Consider the following 21,322-nt stretch of genomic DNA (forward strand, 5'->3'; position numbering starts at 1 on the left):
GTGGGGTTTTGTTTTTTTGTTGTTTTGTTTTGTTTTGTTTTTTGGTAGATTCCCCAAATTAGAAGTACGTTAATATGAGTGAAACACAGAACCTTGTGGTTAAGATAAAACCCCTAGAAGGCATGCAGAGTTCAGTGGCTGAAGAATATCCCAAGACCACAAAGCAGTTAAGGAATATGGGTTTCAAATCACACTGGCCTCCTCAGATGACTGGGTTATCTCTGTCGATGTGAATTAATAATATCTAGACACTCCTTGGAGGGAGTGTGGATGACTGGTCAGAGAGCTCATTTATCACACTCTTCTCCCATCAGAGATGTTAATTCTGCCAAAGTCTAGAAACCAAGGGAAGTCTAGACAAGCATAGCCATCCCCATAAAGGGCTGTGTGGCACCCTGACCTGTCCCCAGTCTGCTCCCGGAAGCATTTTGAACTTCCTGTCTCCTGCAGGGATGTGCACAAGTTCCTTTTTAAGGGTATCTTTCTGGAGCAGCTACAGCAACCATGGAAGCAGACATTCTTTTCTGGGCCGAGTGGGGGGGGGGGAGGTGGGGCACCTGGGGCTGTGCTCTGTTATCTTTGGGATCCACTGGGTCATTACTCTCTCTGACCTCTTCACCTTCAACTTCTCCCTACCCATTTACCCCTCACTTTCCATTTTATCACCACCTTCAAATCCATTTTTATCACTGGATCCCATAATATCCAAGGATCATGTTTACCCCACCATTGGCCTTTTACTTTCAACACACAGAGCATGCAGATACTATAACCTACTCCCCACTTTCTCTTCCAACACTACCTCCTCACGTGACCTACACTTCCCAAGTCCGCCTTTCCCTCCTCAGTTACCTATGTTTCAAGGACACACTCCATGGCCCAGATTGCAAAGGGCAGAGAGAAGAGTTTCAGTCCTCAAACTGGATTGCTCTTTCCCCGCTCCCTCACCTGTGGTAAAGGAAGGTCAGCTAGCCGTGGGAGGGGCTGTCTAATCCTTCTCCTAGGTTTGTAGAATTAGGCCCTGAGCCTCCATCAGCCTTACTGGGACCCACGGCACATAGAGTATACAGTATTTGGAAATAACCATCCAACTAGCCCAGAACAGTCCATGAGAAGAGAAACTCCACAGTCTTCTGCCCCATGTCTCAGGTCATCATGTTACTGTGCCTTTACTATCTAATGATATAAACTAACTTTTCATTAGAGAAAGAGAGAGACTTCATTTTTGACTCCAAGAAATAATCCACAGGCTCCATCCAGGAAGAGTGAAAAGGCTAAAAAATAAAAATGATCCCTTAGCAGAGCCAGGCAAGCAGAGCTCTCTCGTTGTTTTGAATGTTTTGGCAACGCAAACTGGAGTCAGGGTGCCCTCATCTCCAGACTGATTCTTCTCACATGCCTAAGAGGTCAGGACAATATGGTACTGATTTAACCCCCCTTTCCTTTAAAACTACATTGTTTTTATATTTTTCTATTCAGTCAAGACTCAGAATGTCTCGTTATGTGTGAAAGATTGTACTATATACTGCAGGTAAAGAGACCAAGAGTCACATCCCCACCAGCTCCTAGTCTAGTTGGAAGAAAGAAATGTGATCTGTTACATTTTAGTGCCATATGCCACATGATAGGACTTGTGTCCCAGAGATTAGTAGACTCAGACTACTAGGGTTTTCTGATGAAAGTAACCATCTTAATGAGTCATGAAGAACAAGAAAGAGAAAGTAGCAGGCATAAGAGAGTATGTACCTGTCCGGGGGAATGTCATGTCAGCTTGGGTTTCCGGGGGACCCAAATGGAAGATCTCGTATATTGTGCTGTTGGAGGTTAGCTATGCAAGAAGCAGACCCAGAGATGAGAGATTATTACCTGCAAGGGGTTTATTGGGAAGCGCATGGGTCAATGATTGGGGCAGAGGGAGTTGAGCTGCAGTCCAGTCCTATCAGGGCTTCAGCTGACCCCAAGGGAACTCTGAAGCTGAGATGACCCTTTGGAGGCAGAGTTCAGGAGCCAGGCCTTTCTACCCCACCTGGACCAGTAATTGGATACAGGCTGCCCCCAGGAGGGGGAAAAAGCTTTGGGCTAAATGACTCATTTTAACAGAGAGGAGTTTCCAGAGAGGGCCTATATGGGAGGGCTGTCAGCTCGCAGCCCTAACAGTAGCCAGAGGGAGTAGGTCCTTAGGTCTTGAAGAGAGATTTGAATTGTGTATCAAATGTCTATTATAAATGCCGAAGTGTCGGATTGTACTCATAGGATTATAGGAAGCAACTGAATCCTGGAAATAATATGCCTAGAGCTGTATTTGTAAACTAAAAATTTTGACGCCATCAGCCTCGAGAAGGTGCCACCGCAGTTGGACAGGAGCGTTCCACAGAATAATCTGCCGTATTTCTCTACAGACGTCTTTCTGTCTTCAAGTTTCTAAGTCCTCTGCAAAAATAACACCATCTTTCGAAGTCTCGTTACTCAAGTAAGAGACCTCAGGTCCCTCTAGGAAGTGGAGAAAGAGCCTCAAGAAGTATGACTGTGTAAACATGGCCACCTGAGGAACCAAATAGGCAAAGAGAACGTGTTGGGAGAAGAAGAAGAATATCCTACCATCCAATTACTGCCTTGTCACCACTTGCAGAAATTAGCTCTGCAGTCTCTAGATGTTTGTTCTTTCTTCTTGGGATTGTAAAAAAAAAAGAAGAAAAAAAGAAAAAAATTGAAAAACTTTATTATTCCTTTTTATAAAAGTTTTCTCTCTTCCTTTTGCTTCTTTCGGATAGATTTGGTCATACTCAAATTTTCAACTAGGTCCCTTACTTACAAAAAGGCACAACAGGATTGTGCTGGACAAAGCATATGATGTTTATGAGAAGCGGTTTACGGATGTGCTATTTGTTGTGTCTGACTGGGGGCGTGACAGTTGCAGATGGGATCGCTCCATCGGGCACCTCTGAAGTAGCGTGAACGGGAAGGATGTAGATACTGGGAAGCCAAGGGTAGAACAGAGTAGGACACATTATCTGTTCTCACAGCCCTTCTAGAACTGCCCTCCAGCCATGACATCAGGCTCTGGAAGCTATAGGGCTGCTGCCAATGGCTGATAAAACCAGGGTGAGCCAATCAGAGAGCTGCTCCCAAGAATTTGACTCAAGAAAGCCAGAACCTGAGACTTCGGAGCTAAGTCACCTTAGAATGTTCTGAGGTTGTTAGAGTTTATGTAGTCCTTACCTCTTCTCAGGCTAAACTGTTTCACCGTCACTTGGATTGTATGAAATACCATAATATTCCTTGCAGCACTTCTTTTTAAAAGATTTTATTTATTTGTCAGAAAGAGAGAGAGCACAAGCAGGGGGAGCGGCAGGCAGATGGAGAGGCAGACTCCCCGCCGAGCAAGGAGCCTGATGTGGGACTTGATCCCAGGACCTTGGGATCATGACCTGAGCCGAAGGCAGACGCTTAACCAACGGAGCCACCCAGGCGCCCCCATAATAAAAATAAAATTTAAAAATGTTCATAGTCAATCATAGATTGACTTATCCATTTTAAAATTTCTATTACAAACATATACTTTATGATATGCAGAGTATTTTATAACTGTAGTATATATATTATAAATAAAAATAAACACTGGAGCTGTGTGCTTAGCATTTTTTCTGAGAGGCAGAAGGTGAAATATTGAGTACCTGTATCCCCAAAGCCCCGGGTACTCCACATTAAAGACATGGGTGAATATGCTCCGGGATCCACATATGTGTTAAAAGTTGACAGTTCTGCTTTGGTTGCAGGAATAGCACAAGATTTACATTCATACACTTTTTTGGACATGTTAGGTGTACCCGGGAGACCTAGATTGTGAGACCCTGTACCCACAGCACTGAATAAATGTCACAGTCCCCTCTCCCAAGAGGGTTGTGGGCTGTCAGGACAGATCAAGTGCCCACAAGTCACCCTTTCTAGAACCTGGGTTCACAGAGAGCCCCTGCCCTGCTTCCCCTGTGCCTTGCTCCCCTCCCACCACCACCTCGATTCTCATCTTCCTGCACGATCTGCCTATGCAGTTAGCAAATCTCCTATCACCAGGACAAGTGCGGTCAAGATCTAGGGCTCCCAGCGCCCCCGGGTGGTGCAGTCCGGTAAGCCATCCACTCATGGTTTTGGCTCAGGTCCTGATCATAGGGTCGTGAGATCGAGCCCTGTGTAGGGCTCTGTGCTCAGTGTGGCGTCTGCTTGGCATTCTCTCTCCTTCTGCCCGTCTGGCTCATGCTATCAATCAATCAATCAATCAATCTTCTTTTTAAAAAAAAAGATCTAGGGCTCCCTCCAGTAGTCTGGGGCTTCAAGAAGCACCCAAATATTCAGGACAGAGATGAGGCCAGTCTAGGACTTGCCTACGACACTTGCAAAGGTGTCGAGCCGGCCCCACTGGTGGGAAGGGACTCTAACTCACACAAGCCACCTGGGCCCAGTTATCTCCTGTCATCTGTAGAATGGACAAGAAAATAGAGGTCCCCAACCTGTCTCGTGCTCAAATAGGATGCTGCTCCTTACCAGCGGTGGCCCTTGGGCACGTCCCCTCCCTTTTTGAGCCCCATGCCTCTCCACAGCTTTCTCAGTTGCAAGAAAGAGGAGGTAACTTAAAGAGCAACGTAAAATCATCTGCAAGGCGCTATGTGGGAGTGAGCTACTCTTCTTCAACCCCTGGAATGGGATTACATTTGCATGCTTCCCAAAGTGGAACTCAAAATTTTGAAGTCGTGAAAGCCCTGAGTGCAGAGGGTGAGGGAAAAGATCGATGACCGTGACCCTCTGGTAGGGCACAGCGCCCGTCTGCACCCAAGATCCCATGCCCTTCCCGAGGAAAGCTGGAGAGCTGGGCGCTGCTGCTCATTTCTCAGCCTCAAGGAAAACCTACAGCTGATCCCCACGTCTCCTCTCGTCCCCCCCTCCCCCGTGACATGGTCTGGGCCAGGAGGGGACACAGGCCTCGTACCTCTGTTTCTGTAAAGTGCTGGTGGTGGTAGAGCTCTGTGGGGAGCTGTGGACCCGGGGTGGGCTGGGCTTGCTAAAGCAGGTGTCTTCTCTGCTTTTCCTCCTGACAGGAGGTGGCTAAAGGAAGGGCCGCTGATGGAAGGGTTTAGCGAAGCGGGGAGGAAAAGGGGAAAATACTGCCCACAGGCTTGGGGAAGAAATGCCCGCATATCTTCCAGTAACATTTGTGTCACTCTCTAGTTACTGGAAGGAAACTGGATTCAAAACGAGGGACGCGAAAAGTGGCCATGGCCACCAGGCAGCCCAGCTCTGAAGGGGTTCAGAGACAGGATAACCTTCCTCGAAAATCCAGCTTTTTCAGATGTTAGACAGGCAGCCTACTACTATTTACTACCTATTTACTACTAAATCCACCTTTAATTTTTAGTTTCATAGAAATTTTCGTCTGAGTTATAGGGGGCACAGAACTGGGGGAGTGGGGGTGGAGGCGGGGGGGGGCTCGGGGGGGGTATTGCTAAGCTAGGTCCTGACATGGGTGTGCTAAGACCTGACTATGGTCAGTGCTACTGAGAGATGGGCAATATCTGTGATATCCATCTGGTTTGAAACAAACTTCAAACTCAAAATGAACTCTCCCTGCTGGTTAGTCACCCTGGGCCAGGAGCCCCTCCTCACTGAGACGCTGCTCTGCTCCATAGCGTCAGGGCTGGGCAAATGGATCACCTGGTCATCGGTGATGGGAATGTCCACACGCAGACACACAGCGCCTGCAGGAAAGTAAGGAGAGAGTGAGGAAGGGTCAGGGGTTGAGTGAACGAAAAGGAGAGAAACAAATGAAGAGGGACCAAAGGACCCCTGGGCGGGAAGGACTGAGGATGTCCCGATCACCACTAATCAGGCCACTTCCAGCCTGCTCTTCTCCCCCACTGCCTGACTTGGGCTCCTCCTGCTGGTGACTGACTAGAACACTAAGAGGTGACGTGGACCTGGTGCCATCTTGGCAAGAGAGTGCGTGGAGCAGGTTGGGGGGGAGGGTGTCTTTGAGCACAAAAACAATGCCTGCCAAACTCCTTTTTGGTTAAGTCCCTTTTTTACAGTCTTTCTTTCTTTCTTTAAGGATTTTATTTATTTTTGTGAGAGTGAGGGAGGAAGAGAGAGAGAAAGAGAGAGAGAGAGAGAGCAGGGAGCTCAATGATGTGGGACTCGATCCCAGGACCCTGGGATCATAACCTGAGCTGAAGGCAGATGCTCAACCAACCGAGCCATCCAGGCGCCCCAATAGCCATTCTTTATGACATCACGCAGGATCTTGTACTCAATGCGAATAGCGGCCCATCAGGTCTGAGGTGCCCTCTGTGACTGTGGTACACTTAGTAGAGTCATGCGCTATCTTCTTCAGGACACACCCGGTGCATGCAACACAGGTGCGTTCTGCAAATCCTGACAAGGGTGCAGTTTTCCTGGGCTCACCTGGGACCACTACTCAGCCCACTGAAGCCAATGTAGCCAAACACGCTAAAGGACTCTCCATAGTCCTCTACCTCCATGTAGTCGGGATCACTGCCACTAAAGGGCTGAGTGGAGTGACTGCTGAAAAGAAGAGCCATGAAAAAGTGGAGTCACCAAAAAGGAGGAGTCCCCATGAAATAGAAGAGTCACTGGAGCCACCTGTCATGCCGTTTCCACCTGGAGGAGAGAAGAGGGTGGGGTCACCGTCGCTCATCCTGGCTCTCCTCCAGTCTCTTCACCTGCCTCGGCTCCCATACTCACATAGAGAAGCAACCCTTCTCTACAGGCAGGTGTACCCTTACACAGCAATTCAAGCCTGGGGAGGTGAATGTCTGCTTTTTGTTACATAATTAGTAACACTGAACTTAATTTTTAAAACTTTGATTCTCCTGGGGGCGCCGGGGGGGCTCAGTCAGTTGAGCACCTGACTCTTGATCTTCGTGCAGGTCTTGATCTCAGGGTCATGAGTTCAAGCCTTGCGATGGGCTCCACCCTGGGTGTGGAGCCTACTTAAAAAAAAATTGACTCTCCTAACTCGAGTTTCAGAGAGGATGAGTAACCACATAGGTAGAAAATCCAGGGCTAAAGAACTCAGAGGAGGTGACCTTCAGGACAGTGACCTTTCTTATGCTCCCAAGGGCAAACACAACTCATCCTCAGAGACATTAGTGGCTTCACATGCTGAAGGACTGGCGGTGGGTCCCACAACAAGTCATATCTGGCTCCCAGATCTGTACTTTTCTCCAGAAACACACGTGGGGTTGGGTAGTCAGACAAGCTGTGCATTCACAAAGGGCTACTAAGAGAGCTTCCAAAATTGGGGGGGGGTACACCACAGGAAGGATCCCTTACCCTAGCTCTGCTTCTAGCTCTTCCCCCTTCTCCTTCCCTAACTTGCCCACATTGACTATTTGGCAATTTCTTGGTTGCTTTTAAGTTGAGACAATGTGTCAATTAGTGTCATGCATGTGTCTTACACCCAAGTGAGAGTCTTTCTCTAAGGAAGGTGCCATGAAGTAAAATTTATTGGTTGCAATACATACACATTGCAAATAAGTGCTGCCAATTGTCCACCAAAAAAATGGCTACATTAATCTACAATCAAGAGTGTATAAATCCTTATGTTCCCATACATTGACAAACACAGCATCTTATCTCTCTCTTTTTTTTTTTAGTCTTTGCCAGTCTGATAGCATCTACTAGCAACCATGAGTTGTCCTTTTCCTAATGGGTAGTAGTTGGGACTACAGTGCAGTTGGGGAAACAAAGCCTACTTCCAGCTTTCCAGTCCATCTCCTGAAATTGGTGTGCTCCTGAAATTGGTAACTTCAAAAAACAAAAAACAAAAAACCAACAAATCTTGGGGCGCTTGGGTGGCTCAGTCGTTAAGCGTCTGCCTTCGGCTCAGGGCGTGATCCCAGGGTCCTGGGATCAAGCCACGAGTGGGGCTCCCTGCTCTGCTGGCAGCCTGCTTCTTCCTCTCCCACTCCCCCTGCTGGTGCTCCCTCTCTCGCTGGCTGTCTTTCTCTCTGTCAAATAAATAAATAAAATCTTAAAAAAAACAAAAAACAAAAACCAAATCTACTAGCAAAGCGGAAATATAGTTAAAGGAACTGAAGCCCCAGCTTCACAAACCAGAATTGAGAAGAATAGATCCAGAGCTGACTTTAGCTTTAAGAGCAGTATATTTCCATATTCATTGGAAACTCATATTTCTTCTGGGTTTCCTACCCACAGACAATGTACCTATTGCTTTTGCATTGTCTTTTTCTGAATTATTTAAAGAAATTCATTATTCCTTTTTTAATACAAAGTCTTTAGACAACACACGCTGTGTAGCAGACACACACACACACACACACACACACACACACACAATCTGTAAGATTTTCGGTTAGATCCCAGATGTGCTGTTCTCCTTTCTGGCTGCCCGTTCCGAGTTTCATTGGTGACATCTAAATTTGTGGTTTTCCTGTGTTCAGTGCTAGAATTCTTTTCAGTTTAAACTCATGAACTAGGTCCTGACCCCATCTGGTTTTCAGGGCTCGAAGCACAACCTCATTGCCCAGCTATTCTGAAGTTCTGAAATCATATACCAACAGCCTATTTGATAGTTGGTATCTAATAAACATCTCAACTTCACGTTACTCAAAATTGTGAAATCTCCTTTAAAAACCTGGAAACCAAATAAAAACAAACACAACTCACCCTCCTTTCTTATTTTTTATCATTCAATTAATGACAACTCTATATTTTCAAGTGCTTCGATTAAAATACAAGAGATCATTCTCAACTCCTCTTTCTCGAACATTACGTATTGAGTTTGTCACTGAGGTTTTGCACAATTGAGGGTTTTCATCCACGAACTCGATGAAGCTCTGCACTTTGAGCACAAGGCTTCTAAAATCTATTGAATTATATTAATAGCTATGGTGCAAGCCTTCTTGAATTATTAAGCTCTACTTGATTATGATTTATGAATTATTAACATGCCTTCTGATTTATTTTACTGATATTTTACTTGTTATGCATGGATAGTTGTTTTTTTTTTAATCTGAGTTTCTTATTTAATCCATTAAAAAATACTTGAGGGGCGCCTGGGTGGCTCAGTCACTTAAGCGTCTGCCTTCGGTTCAGGTCATGATCCCAGGGTTCTGGGATCAAGTCTTGCATCCGGTTTCCTGCTCAGCGGGCATTCTGCTTCTCCCTCTGCCTGCTTTTCCCCCCTGCTCATTCTCTCTCTCTCTCAAATAAATAAACAAAATCTTAAAAAAACCCTGACCCCCAAACTCCTGCCAAGGGTTTATACATTGCATTTATTTCAACTTTTATTATTCCAACAATTTCCTATGGTCCTGTACTTCTTAAGGGCAAGGTCTTGCCCTTTACTCTTACCTGCCTTTCCCCCACACGGGCCCTTATAACTGAGTCACTTTAATGTTTGTCATTCATTGAGTCCCCAGAGCAGAAACACTTCTACATCTCTTACTCCCACCCTGTATTTCGCACAATGTTAGGGATATTGTAGGTCCTCGGGGTAGTTAATAAAAACGCAATAAAAGTTAATAAAAAAGTGTAATAAGCTTAAAATACTTGTGCCAGGGGTGGCTCCTTCGGTTAAGCCACTAACTCTTGATTTCAGCTCAGGTCACATTCCCACAGTGGTGAGATCGAGCCCCACGTAGGGGTCCAGCTGAGTGCAGAGCTTACTTAAGATTCTCTCCCTCTCCCTCTGCCCCACCTCCTGCTCCCCATTCTCTCTCTCAAACAAAACAAAACAAAAGTTGTCCCAGAAAGAGTGTTCACAAACACCTGTCCTATTGCATGTTTTTCTGGTGGGTTACTCTGGTTTTCTTAGGAGACCTATACATTTGTTAATGAGGCATTTCTGAATCTTTCCCTCAATTTGCTGCATGATTGGGGCAATTGTTTCCATTGTCCTATAGTATAGTTTTCTCAGCTTCAAAATAAGTATAATGAGAATACCGCGTTCCATTCAATATACCATATCCCATGTCTATTCCCTAAATAGTGAGAATACGACAATGCATAATGTCACCAAAACTGAGTAATTGCATAAAGCATCAGGGACATCTTGAACATAGCTATGATAGTTGTTACTGTGACAGGTGTATCCAAAGGTAAAAAAGCCATTATTTCATGCCCCCCCCAAAGATGATTATGCCACAGTTGTGCCTTGCTCACCTCATAATTCTGTTATGCAAAAACGCTTTCTCCTTCACTTCTGAATGATGGTTTTGCGGCTACAGTATTCCTGGTTGGAAGCTTTTTTCTTTCAGCAGTTTGAATATAATGTGTCACTGCCTTCTGGTCTGCAAAGTTACTGGTAAAAAGTACTTAAAATTTAAAAAATATTTTTTGACTACCTTAACATTGTGCAGAAATTAACCTTTGAAATTGAATGAAATTGTTTGTATATAGGCATGCATTTTCCCTTTCCCTGAATTGGTGTCTTTCTCCCCAGAAACAATCGTGGATCTGCAAACATACCCCAAGCAGCCCTCTCCCAGTTCAGGCCGCGCATCCAGAGGAAACGCACCCTTTGTACATCGCTCTGGCTAAAACACTGCGCGACGAAGGAGAGGACCCACGCAGGGGCCGACCCGGAACAGGAACAGCTCCGTGCAAGGCGGCGCACAGCACTCCTCGGCGGTCGCGCCCGACAAGAGAGAGTTTACTCACTGTCCTCGAGACTTCACCTGGTCCCCGAGTCGCCGGTGCCGGGCGCCTGCTGCCTGCGAAGCTGGGGTTCTCACAGGGAACCAGCCGCGACAGGCCAGGATGGTCCCGCTGGTGGGAGGTGCCGGATGGGCCATTTCGGTGAGTTCGGGCGCCGCCTGCTGGCCGTTGGGGTGCAACGACGGAGCCCTGCGTGCTGGGTTTCACTGTGGTCCAGGGAAAGCCTGGATTTCTCGCTCCCCAGTTGCTCTGTGGATGGCAGTGGTGAAGCTCCGCTCCATTTCTGACACTTTACCTCTTAGCATATGTCATCTTCTATTTTTCCAATCATTTCCCATATTCACCTAAATTTGTAGCACGAATAATTGTTCTTTTTAATCCATAAGAACCACCAGCTCAGTGTTTTCTACACAGGAGTCGCTGAAATGTTTGTAATTCAGTCCCTCTCTTGGGCAGGGGCTGGAACTCCCATGGGTCTGGTGTCCCAGATTCTCAAAAATTTTATGGTGAGAATTAACTAAGCAATCTCAACGAGCCATCTGGGATATATTAAATATGGGTATTTTAAAATTATTAATAAAATCATTACTTCTGTTGGTCACATTTTTAAAAAGATTTTATTTATTTGACAGAGAGAGAGAGAGAGAGACAGCCAGTGGGAGAGGCAACACAAGCAGGGGGAGTGGGAGAGGAAGAGGCAGGCATCCAGCGAAGCAGGGAGCCCGATGCGGGGCTCGATCCCAGGACCCTGGGATCATGACCTGAGCGGAAGGCAGATGCTTAATGACTGAGCCACCCAGGCGCCCCTGTTGGTCACATTTTAGGCTCTCAGAAACAATTGCCAATTGATCATTTCATTTGGCTTATGCAAAATAATCAAATTACTTTGTCATGTGGTCTATGCATGAACATATTTGGAGGTGGAAGCCAAATTAATGACAACACAGAGAATTTGTAATCAGTGAGGGAGGAGACAATAAAGGAACACGATGTGTAAGAAGTCTAGACTTTCCAGAAAGTAAGTGTAGTTCACTACATGCAGTTTGCACAGGCGTCTAATGCTGTGGATGAGGAGGTGGAGTTTGGAATCAGAGATAGCAGGTGTTTAAACCTGGATTTGCCATTGACTTATTAGATTGTTTTATTTTATCTAAACTCATAGGAGGTGCTTTTGGACATAATAGTATTAGCAACTATGTTGAAAGGATTGAATGGGTCCCTTACAGGGCAAAGTATTTGTAGTTGTTATCATCACCAGCAGCAGCAGCCTCGGCATCATTTTTGATAAAGACTTCGATAAACTCTGTGCAATTTGGTAGCTCCTTCAGGATCGTCATCAGAGAGTAGCACCGTAACATTTAACGAGTCAACAATTAGGATTAAGGTACCATCGAAAACGAAGCAAGCGTCAAAAAACGTGTTCTTCATCCCAAGTGAATGTGGAAACTAAAACTATTCTAATAAAACTTTGTCATACCCACCATATTTGGGGATCTTCTTATCAGGGTGTTCTGGACTGAATGTGTGTACCCCAAGTTCATGTTGAAACCCTACCCCTCCGTGTAATGGTAGGAGGAGGTGGAGTATTTGGGCGATAATTGGGATTAGGCGAGGGTGTAGGGGGGAGGTCTCGTGAATGGGATCAATGCCTTTATGAGTCACAAGAGTTTGCTTCCTCTGTCTGTCCCCTACCAGGTGAGGATACAAAGAGGAGTTGGCCATCTGCACCCCAGAAGAGGCCTCTCACCGGAACTGAGCCATGCTGACACCCTGATCTTAAACTTCCAGCCTCCAGGATCCTGACAAATCCATTTTTTTAAAAGATTTTATTTATTCATTCGACAGAGATAGAGACAGCCAGCCCACAAATCCATTTTTTTAAAAGATTTTATTTATTCATTCGACAGAGATAGAGACAGCCAGCGAGAGAGGGAACACAAGCAGGGGGAGTGGGAGAGGAAGAAGCAGGCTCATAGTGGAAGAGCCTGATGTGGGGCTCAATCCCAGAACGCCGGGATCACGCCCTGAGCCCAAGGCAGACGCTTAACCGCTGTGCCACCCAGGCGCCCCCTGACAAATCCATTTTTGTTGCTGACAAGACTCAGTCTTTGCTAATTTGTTACAGGAGGCTGCACTAAGACTGGGGGCATCATTCGCTTAGCACTTCTGACATACTAGTTGAGATCGTGCTTATGTATTTCCAGTTCAAATCATACATGACAGAGAGGAAGCAGTCATGTATAACTATTTAACTTTTGTTCAAAAAAGACCTGATATCTGTGTGCATAGCGAAAAATGTGGATGCCGAATCCGAGAAAGAAGGGGAAGGATGGCCCCGTCTGAAAGGCTTGAGTAATAATGAGAATAGGAATAATGAGAAAGGAAACAGCAAGAAGTAGGAGATGGCTGCCAGAAAGAAGACACTGCTATTTGGCTCCCCACCCCCAGCAGATCGTCTCAAATACAATTTAAAAATAATTTTTAGGGGCGCCTGGGTGGCTCAGTCGTTAAGCGTCTGCCTTTGGCTCAGGGCGTGACCCCAGCATTCTGGAATCGAGCCCCACATCAGGCTCCTCCGCTATGAGCCTGCTTCTTCCTCTCCCACTCCCCCTGCTTGTGTTCCCTCTCTCGCTGGCTGTCTCTCTCTCTGTCAAATAAATAAATAAAATATTTTAAAAAATAATTTTTATACTTCAGGTTTTGAAAAAATGTTGGAGACCATACCAGTTGTTCCCTAATCACGGCCCGCTCTAAATATTTGCATCAACCATTCCTTTATTCACCAACCAGTAAGAAGGAGGGCAGTGAAATTAGCCACTTGCTGGATTTCACGTACCAGTGACCGTCAATGACTTTCAGTATCTCCAGGGTCAAAACCCTTTTCCTTAACTCCTGAGTTTTCCTGTCAACTTGTTAATGAAGAAGAAAAACTTACTCGATTCCAGGGCCAAAATTATTTTATTTATTTTCCTATTATCCTTGAAAGGGCAGAAGGAGGATGTGATTTCTTTTCCGTGTAATCTGCCCATGGAAAAATATTCTCAAAGCACTAGGCTATTTTGCATGGTTTCTTAGAAAATCCACATGTGCTTTAATGCCAAAGTGGGTGTGTCGGGTCAGTCAGACAGAAGCTGATAAGGAAAGAAAGGATTTACTGGTGAATCCAGATTCATTAAAAGTTTAAATATTTTTTGATTTTATACTTTGTCACATGCTGATCTAAAGATCTATTTTTTAGTACAATATATTTCTCTATGTTTACAATTATGATACATGTTTATGCATATAAAGACTTACTCAATATGTGACCGTGTTAGGTATCAAAGAAAGAATATCTCCTAATTTGCTGTCTGATTTTACTAATTCCTGGAGTGAATGTGAACTCCTAGCCCCCGGTTATGCAAAAGCCTTTATTGACATGACTGGGAAAGTTCTCTTTTCCCCATGCCACACTGTTGTATATTTTAAATATTCAGAAGATGGTCCGTTTCAAAATTTTAAAAAAGTGTTCAAAGTTAATTTAAATTTTGCATTTTTTAAATTTTTTAAATTTTTTAAATTTTTAAATTTTTAAATTTTAAATTTTTTAAATTTTTTAAATTTTGCCGATTTTTAACATCCTCAATGCTGGTGAACGTGCTTGCATAAAGCTGATCTGCCTGAGAAATGGAAGTTTGGCCCATCTGCATTCCGACTTCCGTACTCACATGTACACCTGCCATCACTCTGTGAAACTCTTCCTCATCCCAGGGCTCTGGTGCACTGCCCCAGGTGCAAAACCTCTGTGACACCAGAGGGACAATTCCGGAAGGCTTAGCTTTGGGGAGAGATTCCCTTGATGCAAAGTACAGAAGGTTCTGGTAAGATGCTTAGGACTGACCTTCTCTCCTCTCTGGATCACATTTTTGTATTCCCTTCAAAAGAAGTGAACATCAAATGTGCTGAATTTTCGATTTCTTCATCCTCAGCCCTACAAGCACCTGTAGGCTTTATCTTGCTTCTGTCATTCTGTCCATACCCAAACTTTTTGAAGTTCCCTGTCATGTCTGTTCCTATTTCACCTTTGGATCTTCCTGCACTCACTGGAATGTGGCTCCAGCCTCTCTGATCTCCTGAAACTGCTCAGCCAAGGTTTCCAAGAAACTACACCTTACTGAGGTCAGAGATTGCTATCAGTCACCTTGGCTGACATTTCATAAACATCTGGCCCTTCTGAATACATCGTCCGTGTTCAAGTCTGACCTCCATCTGGCTTCTGTGTCCCACTATCTTCTGCTTTTCTGCTCTTCCTCCTCTCTTTCTTTTGGTGATATTCCCTCTTATGTTGGGAGAAATTTGGTGTTCCTCAAAATTCTCTGCTAGGTGCCACACTCCTCTCCGCACATACAGACCCAACCTCCCAAATAGTTCAGAACTATTTAACCAAAAGTCAAATAAAAATTATTTAACATTGTCACAGAGACCCAAGAAATTGTCAGACATACAGATCTTTCAACTGAAAAGAAGGGAAGAAGTAATCTTCAATAGATCATTGAGTTTGTTTCCATCAATGGTAGAAAAGTCAAGTTATATTCAATTGTTGTTATTTTTTTTCAAGATTTTATTTATTTATTTGACAGAGAGTGAGACAGCCAGTGAGAGAGGGAACACAAGCAGGGGGAGTGGGAGAGGAAGAAGCAGACTCCCAGCGGAGGAGCCCGATGTAGGGCTCGATCCCAGGACTCTGGGATCACGCCCTGGGCCGAAGGCAGATGCTTAACGACTGAGACACCCAGGCGCCCCCAATTGTTATTTTTTAAAGATTTTATGTATTTGTGTGTGTGTGTGTGTGTGTGAGAGAGAGAGAGAGAGAGAGAGAGAGAGAGCACGCACAGCAGGGGGAGCGACAGAGGGAGAGGGAGAAGCAGGCTCCTGCTGAGCAGGGATCCCAAAGCAGACTCCTGGGATCATGACCTGAACCGAAGGTAGATGCTTAACCAACAGAGCCACCCAGCTGTCCCTCAATTGTTGTTTTGATGTGAATAAGATATAGCTTCAATCCCACTTCAAAAGTTGACTAGAATGTTATGAGCTTGAATATTTTTAATATGAGAAGTTTTGATGTTTTATGTTGTACATTTTCATTTAATATCTGCTGTCAAATATATCATGTGGATGAAGTTGACTGGGATGCTGAGTGAGTTTCCAGGTTCTTCCTTTGCACTCTGCAATCCTGTTCCGCTGGCTGCCTGCTGTCCCGCTGGCAAATAGGCCTAGAAGTCAGGGGAGCGTGGTGTGGACACATGACTTCCTTCCAGCGACAATCACATGAGGCTGGCTGGTGACTGGCTCTGTCCAATGCATCCTCATTGTGGTGCAGGCGAATCCTGCCGTCCCATCTCTCATCACCCTGTCGCCACATCATCCCGTCGGCCATCGTCCCCTCATCTCATCTCTCATTGTCCCATAGCCCCATGTGTCCTCTTGTCACTCTGTTGTCCCATCATCCATTGTCCCTTTGTCTCATCTCTCATTCTCCCCTCGCCCTATCACCCCATGCCTTCTCCCTGTTGCCCCCATCCTCCCATTATGGTGTCGCCTCATCGCCCCATTATGTCATAGTCACATCCCGTCCTGTCAGCCGGTCCCCACAAGGCCCCATTGTCCCGAATTCCCATCATCTCGTCGTCCCTTTGCCCCATGGACCCGTCCTTCAGTCGCCCTGTCATCAAATCTCCCCATCACCCACTCCCTGTTGCCCTGTCACTCCAATGTCGCATGCTCCTGTCATCCTGGTGCCTCATCATCCATTACCTGTCACCGCGTGCCCCCATCTCCCCATCATCCCATCTTCCCATAGCCTCATCGCCCCTGTGTCTGATCGTCCCGTTGTCCCTTCATCACATCGCCCAATCATGCCAGCTTCCCATCTTCCCATCACTTATCGTCCCAAGCCCTCATTGCCCCAGTGACCTGCCATTAGTTGTCTGTGGATGTAGCTTGTGTGCAACCTGGGCTTTGGGAGTTAAATGCAAATGGTTTCTATTTTATTATTTTCACAGATAAAGTGACTCAGCCCATTGTAATTACGTCGACTGCTGAAAAGAAAAAAAATGTTGATAATATCTGGGTGAATATCTAGCAGCTAGTGAAGTTAAAAATTATTTTCTGAGATGAAGCAAGATTTGTATTTCCTTACCTTATTATAATTAGTATGTATTTGTATGAATTTTTAATTTGAATATTTTGAATGGGAAAGATGGCTCAGCAACCAGAAGTTAAATACAAATTATATTTTAGATTGCCATGGAGTGGCAAAAAATTGTCCAACCTGCAGTCCTCTCCGCTGCAAATAAGTAAAGGAGAAATCTGGAATGCATGCTTGACTTAGCTCTGATCAAATGTGGGAAAGTAAAGTTATTCCATCATTATTTCGGTGTAAATAAAACAAGTTTCAATCCCATTGAAAAAGGGGCCTAAAATAGTGTGAGTTGGAATATTTTTAATATGAAAATAGTTTAATATTTTGTTTGACGTTTTAATTTAATAGGTCCTGTGAGATAGTTCCTGCTGACCAAGTGGACTGCGATGCTGTACGGGTGCTGGTACTCCTCCCTCGCAGGCTACAACCCTGTTCCCTGGGCTGCCCCGCTGTGCCGCCAGCAAATCGGTTTACAAGTCAGGAAAGTGCTTTGCGGGTGCATGACTTCCTTCCAGAGATGATGCAGATGATGGCGGTGCCCAACTGGCTCAGTGGAATGCGTCACCCCTGTGGTCCAGGCGTGCCCTATCCTCCCATTGCCCCATTGTCCCGTTTTCCCATCGCCCAGAGGTCCCATCATTCCCTCTCCCCACCATCCCATCTTCCCATTGTCCCACCATCCCATTGTCTCATCATCCCGTCACCCATTTGTGCCATCTTCCCATCATCCATTGCCCCTCTGTCCCTTTGCCCCATTGTTCCTTAGTCCCATCACCCCAACCCCATCTTCCCATAGCCCCATTGACCCATTGTCGCATTGTCCCATCATCCCAATGCCAGATTGCTCCTTCCTCCCATGGTGGTAATGCTCCATTCTCCCAGCATGTCATAGTCCAATCATCTCCTTATCCTTCCCCCATTGCCCCATCATCCTATGGTCGCATTGTCTTGTCGCCCCATCTCCTATCAGCCCGTCGCCTCATCGCCCCAGTGCCCCATCTCCCATTGTCCCATTACCTCTGTGTCTTAGGCCAGTCGCTCCATCACCCCATTGCCCTATTGTCCCATCCTCCCATTATTCCGTCACCCTGTTGCCCCGTTGCCCAGTCACCCTGTTGCCCTATTGCCCTATTGTGCCATCATCCTGTCATCCCTAATCACCATTGCCCCATCGTCCCATCCTGGTATCATCTCATTGCCCCATCATCCCATTGTACTATCTTCCTGTCCCTCAGTCACCCCATTGTCCCATCATCCTGTCATCCTGCCCCCCAACTTTGCCTCCTTGTATGGGGCCAATGTCCCAAAACGTCCTGTGCCCTAGTCCTTTCACCTCAACACTCCATCATCACCCCTTTGCCCCATCATCACATTGCCTAATGGCCCCATTGTCCCATCATATTCTCACCCAGTCCCCTCAAAGCCCCATCATCCCAAAGCCCCATCGTCCAATCACCCCCTTGCCGTCTCATGATCTCAGCGTCCAGTCATCCCATCCATCTGTCAACCAGTCACCCCATCATCAAGTGTCCCCGTCACACTTTCACCTCTTCGCCCCATAGTCCCATCACCCATGTGCCTTCTTGCCCTCGCCCTAACGTGGCATAGTTCTGTTATCCCACTTTTCAAAACCCCATCAACCCATCATCTCAGGGTCCATCCGCCCATTGACCCATCAGCCCCTCACCCGTCATCCTGTGGCCCCCATCGCCTAACAGTCTCGTCGTCAGGTCACACTGTCCTCCCTACACCCCATGGTTCCATTGCCCCATCTACCCGTCCTCCCATCGTCTCGCCCTGTCCCCTGCCCCCCTCTCTGTGTCGGTCATCGGGCGCACACATGGCCCTGAAGCTATACACGCCACTGAAGGTGCCCCCATTCTGAGTCTCAAATCCTGTTTGGTGACAATGGTCTGCCTGCAGTTTCTGCGCGAAAGCAGAGCCCAGGTTTCAGGGCTGAGCTCAGAAAACGCAAGGTCCAGGACTTCCTCCTGGCCGAAAATGTCCTCGCCTCAAGAGCCACAGAGTGGCATACTCAGTGGAAAGGGCGGCACAGACGCCTAGTTTTGCACACTACCAAAGCTGCAGGGCGCTGGCGCCTGAGGCCGCGCAAGTCAACCTTGGGTCACCATCAGCTGCGGGAAAGGACACCGCGCACCCTCTCGAAGCCGTCTGGAGAATCGCCGAACTCCTCCATGGCCCACCTCTCTTAGCTAGTGGCAGTAGCCCTGCTCCCCTGCGTCCCTGCCCGCTCCCTCGCTGGACCCTGGCCTGGTTCTGTAGCCAGAGTGCACGGACATCCTCGTACTCATGACACAGCTGAAAAGTGTCTCCTCTCCCACGTGCCTGAAGGACAGAACCTACTTCAGAGTTCCTTGGGAAAGAGGGACCGTCACCCAAACCCAGAAGACACAAAGCACCTGGTTCCACCGCCAGATGCTCCAGCAGATCTTCGGCCTCTTCAGCACAGAGCACAGCCAGGCTGCTTGGAGCCACGCCGCCCTGGATAACCTCCTCTCCAGCCTTCACGGCTGCCTGGAACACCGGGAGCCCAGGGAAGAGGACACCCTGGCCTGTCTGCATTTGGGGACTGTTGTCCGGAAGGATTTCCGAAGCACCCATCTCTACCTCGAGGAAAAGAAATACAGCCGCTGTGCCTGGGAGGTGGTCAGAGCGGAAATGGAGAGGCATCTTTTCCTTTCGCACCCCTCGAGGAAAGGAGAAAGTGATACCCAGGACTCTCCCTAATCAGTGACATTCTGTGCTGAGCCCCCCAAAACAATCTCAACTCATCCCCTATTGTGGCACCAGCTGAAAAGATCTGAAACCAAAATCATGAAGTTTTTTAAAAAATGGAGTGCACTTCACGAATTCACAAAAATACGTTTAGACAGAACAGCATGAACTCCTTTCTTAAATAAACGATTTAATGACACCATTGTTTTACTCTGTTTCTGTTTGGGGGCATATTTGCTGTTTCCAGAGCCAAAAGTCTCACTTTTTATGGACAAAGGTCTGGAGGAGAGTGTAGCGTTGAAGACATTGGTCAGGTAAGTGCATGGCAGTTGCTGGGACTCATGGACTCAGAGCTGCAGCAGTACAACGCAGGAGTTCCTGCTCAGATGACTCTTCGGGATGGCGACTGGCTGCCTGATGCGAGCCCATGGCGCCCCAGGCACGTCCTATCCTCACATCGCCCATCGTCCCATCGCTGCAATGTCCCACACCCCATCGTCCCCTCAGGAAAGCCTGTGCCAGTGGCTGAACCTCTGTCCCACCGCAAATCGGATCAGAAGTCTGCGGAGCGCATTAAAGGTTTGCGCAGGATTCCCTTCCAGCGCCAACAGGAGGATGGCGGCCCGCAACTGGCTGCGTGTACTGAGTCCCCAAGGCAATACAGGCGCTTCCCATCCTCGCATCGCCCCATCGTCCCATCGCCCCAGTGTCCCGGCACCCCATCGTCCACTCGGGAAAGCCTGTGCCAGTGGCTGAACGTCTGTCCCATCGCAAATCAGTGTAGAAGTCGCAGGGTGCATTGTGCGCACAGGACTTCCTTGCAGCCCCAAGGCAGAGGGTGGCGGTGTGGGACTGGCTGCCTGGAATGCGTCCTGCTGTGCTCCAGGGGCGTCCTATCCTCCCATCGCCGCCTAGACCCACTGCCCAACCGTCCCCCCAAGGCCTCTGGTACCAGTGGCTGATCCCTTGTCCCACCGCAAATCCCTGCAGAAATCCCAGAGTGCATCCTGGGCACAGGACTCCCTCCTGGCGCCTAGTCAGATGGTGGCAGTGCAGGACTGGCTCTGGGCAATGTGTCCCTGCTGCACTCTCCGCAAGTGCTATCCTCCCATAGCCCATCTGCGGCCCCCCCCCCACCTTCCCATCAAATAAGCCTGTGCACTGGCTGAACCCCTGTCCTGCGGCAAATCGATTTAGAAGTCTGCAGAGCGCCCTATAGCTGTGCGCACGATCTCCTCTCACCGCCAAGCAGAGGATGGCAGCACATAACTGGCTGGGTGGAATGCGTTCCCGCTGCCCTCAAGGCATTCCTCTCCACCCATGGCCCAACCATTCCTTCGCCCTAAAGCCCAGTACCACCATCGTCCATCTGTCCTCATTGAGGCCCCATCATCCCCCATCATCCCCTCTCCCCTGAGTGCCATCAACTCATTGCCATTTTTGCCATCCTCCCCCCCTCCCCTCCTGCCATCATCCCATTGCCCCCCGGCCCTGCTGGGGGAAGCCTGTGCCAGTGGCTGCTCCGCTCTCCCATGGCTAATCGGTCTAGAAGTCTGCAGAGCGCGAGTGCATGACTTCTTTCCCTTGCCGACGCAGCCACCGGCGGCGCGGGACTGGCTGGGTGGAATCGTATCCTCCCATCGCCCATCCTCCCCTCGCCAGTCAACCCAAGGGCCCTGGCTCCCATTCCTAACGTCATCGTCCCGCCATCGTGTT

The 21,322-nt window shown here is 47.4% G+C and overlaps 1 protein-coding gene and 1 long non-coding RNA gene across 4 annotated transcripts; one reads left to right on the top strand and one right to left on the bottom strand.

The window, feature by feature from the left end:
• Positions 1–112: 112 nt before the first annotated feature.
• On the bottom strand, positions 113–10,820 carry LOC103662145. Of its 3 annotated transcripts, XR_005835186.1 has the most exons (4): positions 10,550–10,820; positions 10,195–10,333; positions 5,704–5,747; positions 113–2,667 (listed from the first exon to the last, which is right to left on the bottom strand). It is a non-coding gene; the product is annotated as an uncharacterized LOC103662145 (long non-coding RNA). The 3 variants fall into 3 exon arrangements; XR_005835187.1 differs by lacking the exon at positions 10,195–10,333 and having other exon boundaries at positions 10,693–10,820; XR_005835188.1 differs by lacking the exon at positions 10,195–10,333.
• An 8,360-nt stretch (positions 10,821–19,180) lies between these two features.
• LOC103680387 (interferon omega-1-like) lies at positions 19,181–19,618 on the top strand. The gene has a single exon (XM_008709919.2). The coding sequence runs from the start codon at positions 19,181–19,183 to the stop codon at positions 19,616–19,618; it is 438 nt and encodes a 145-aa protein (XP_008708141.2).
• Positions 19,619–21,322: the final 1,704 nt, after the last annotated feature.

This window comes from Ursus maritimus, unplaced genomic scaffold (assembly GCF_017311325.1).
Source record: "Ursus maritimus isolate PB19 unplaced genomic scaffold, ASM1731132v1 scaffold_17, whole genome shotgun sequence".
Taxonomy (NCBI): Eukaryota; Metazoa; Chordata; class Mammalia; order Carnivora; family Ursidae; genus Ursus; species Ursus maritimus.

Bases quoted from the DNA above. Each gene is read 5' to 3' on its own strand.
- LOC103680387 (XM_008709919.2), top strand. From the start codon at position 19,181: ATGACACAGCTGAAAAGTGTCTCCTCTCCCACGTGCCTGAAGGACAGA.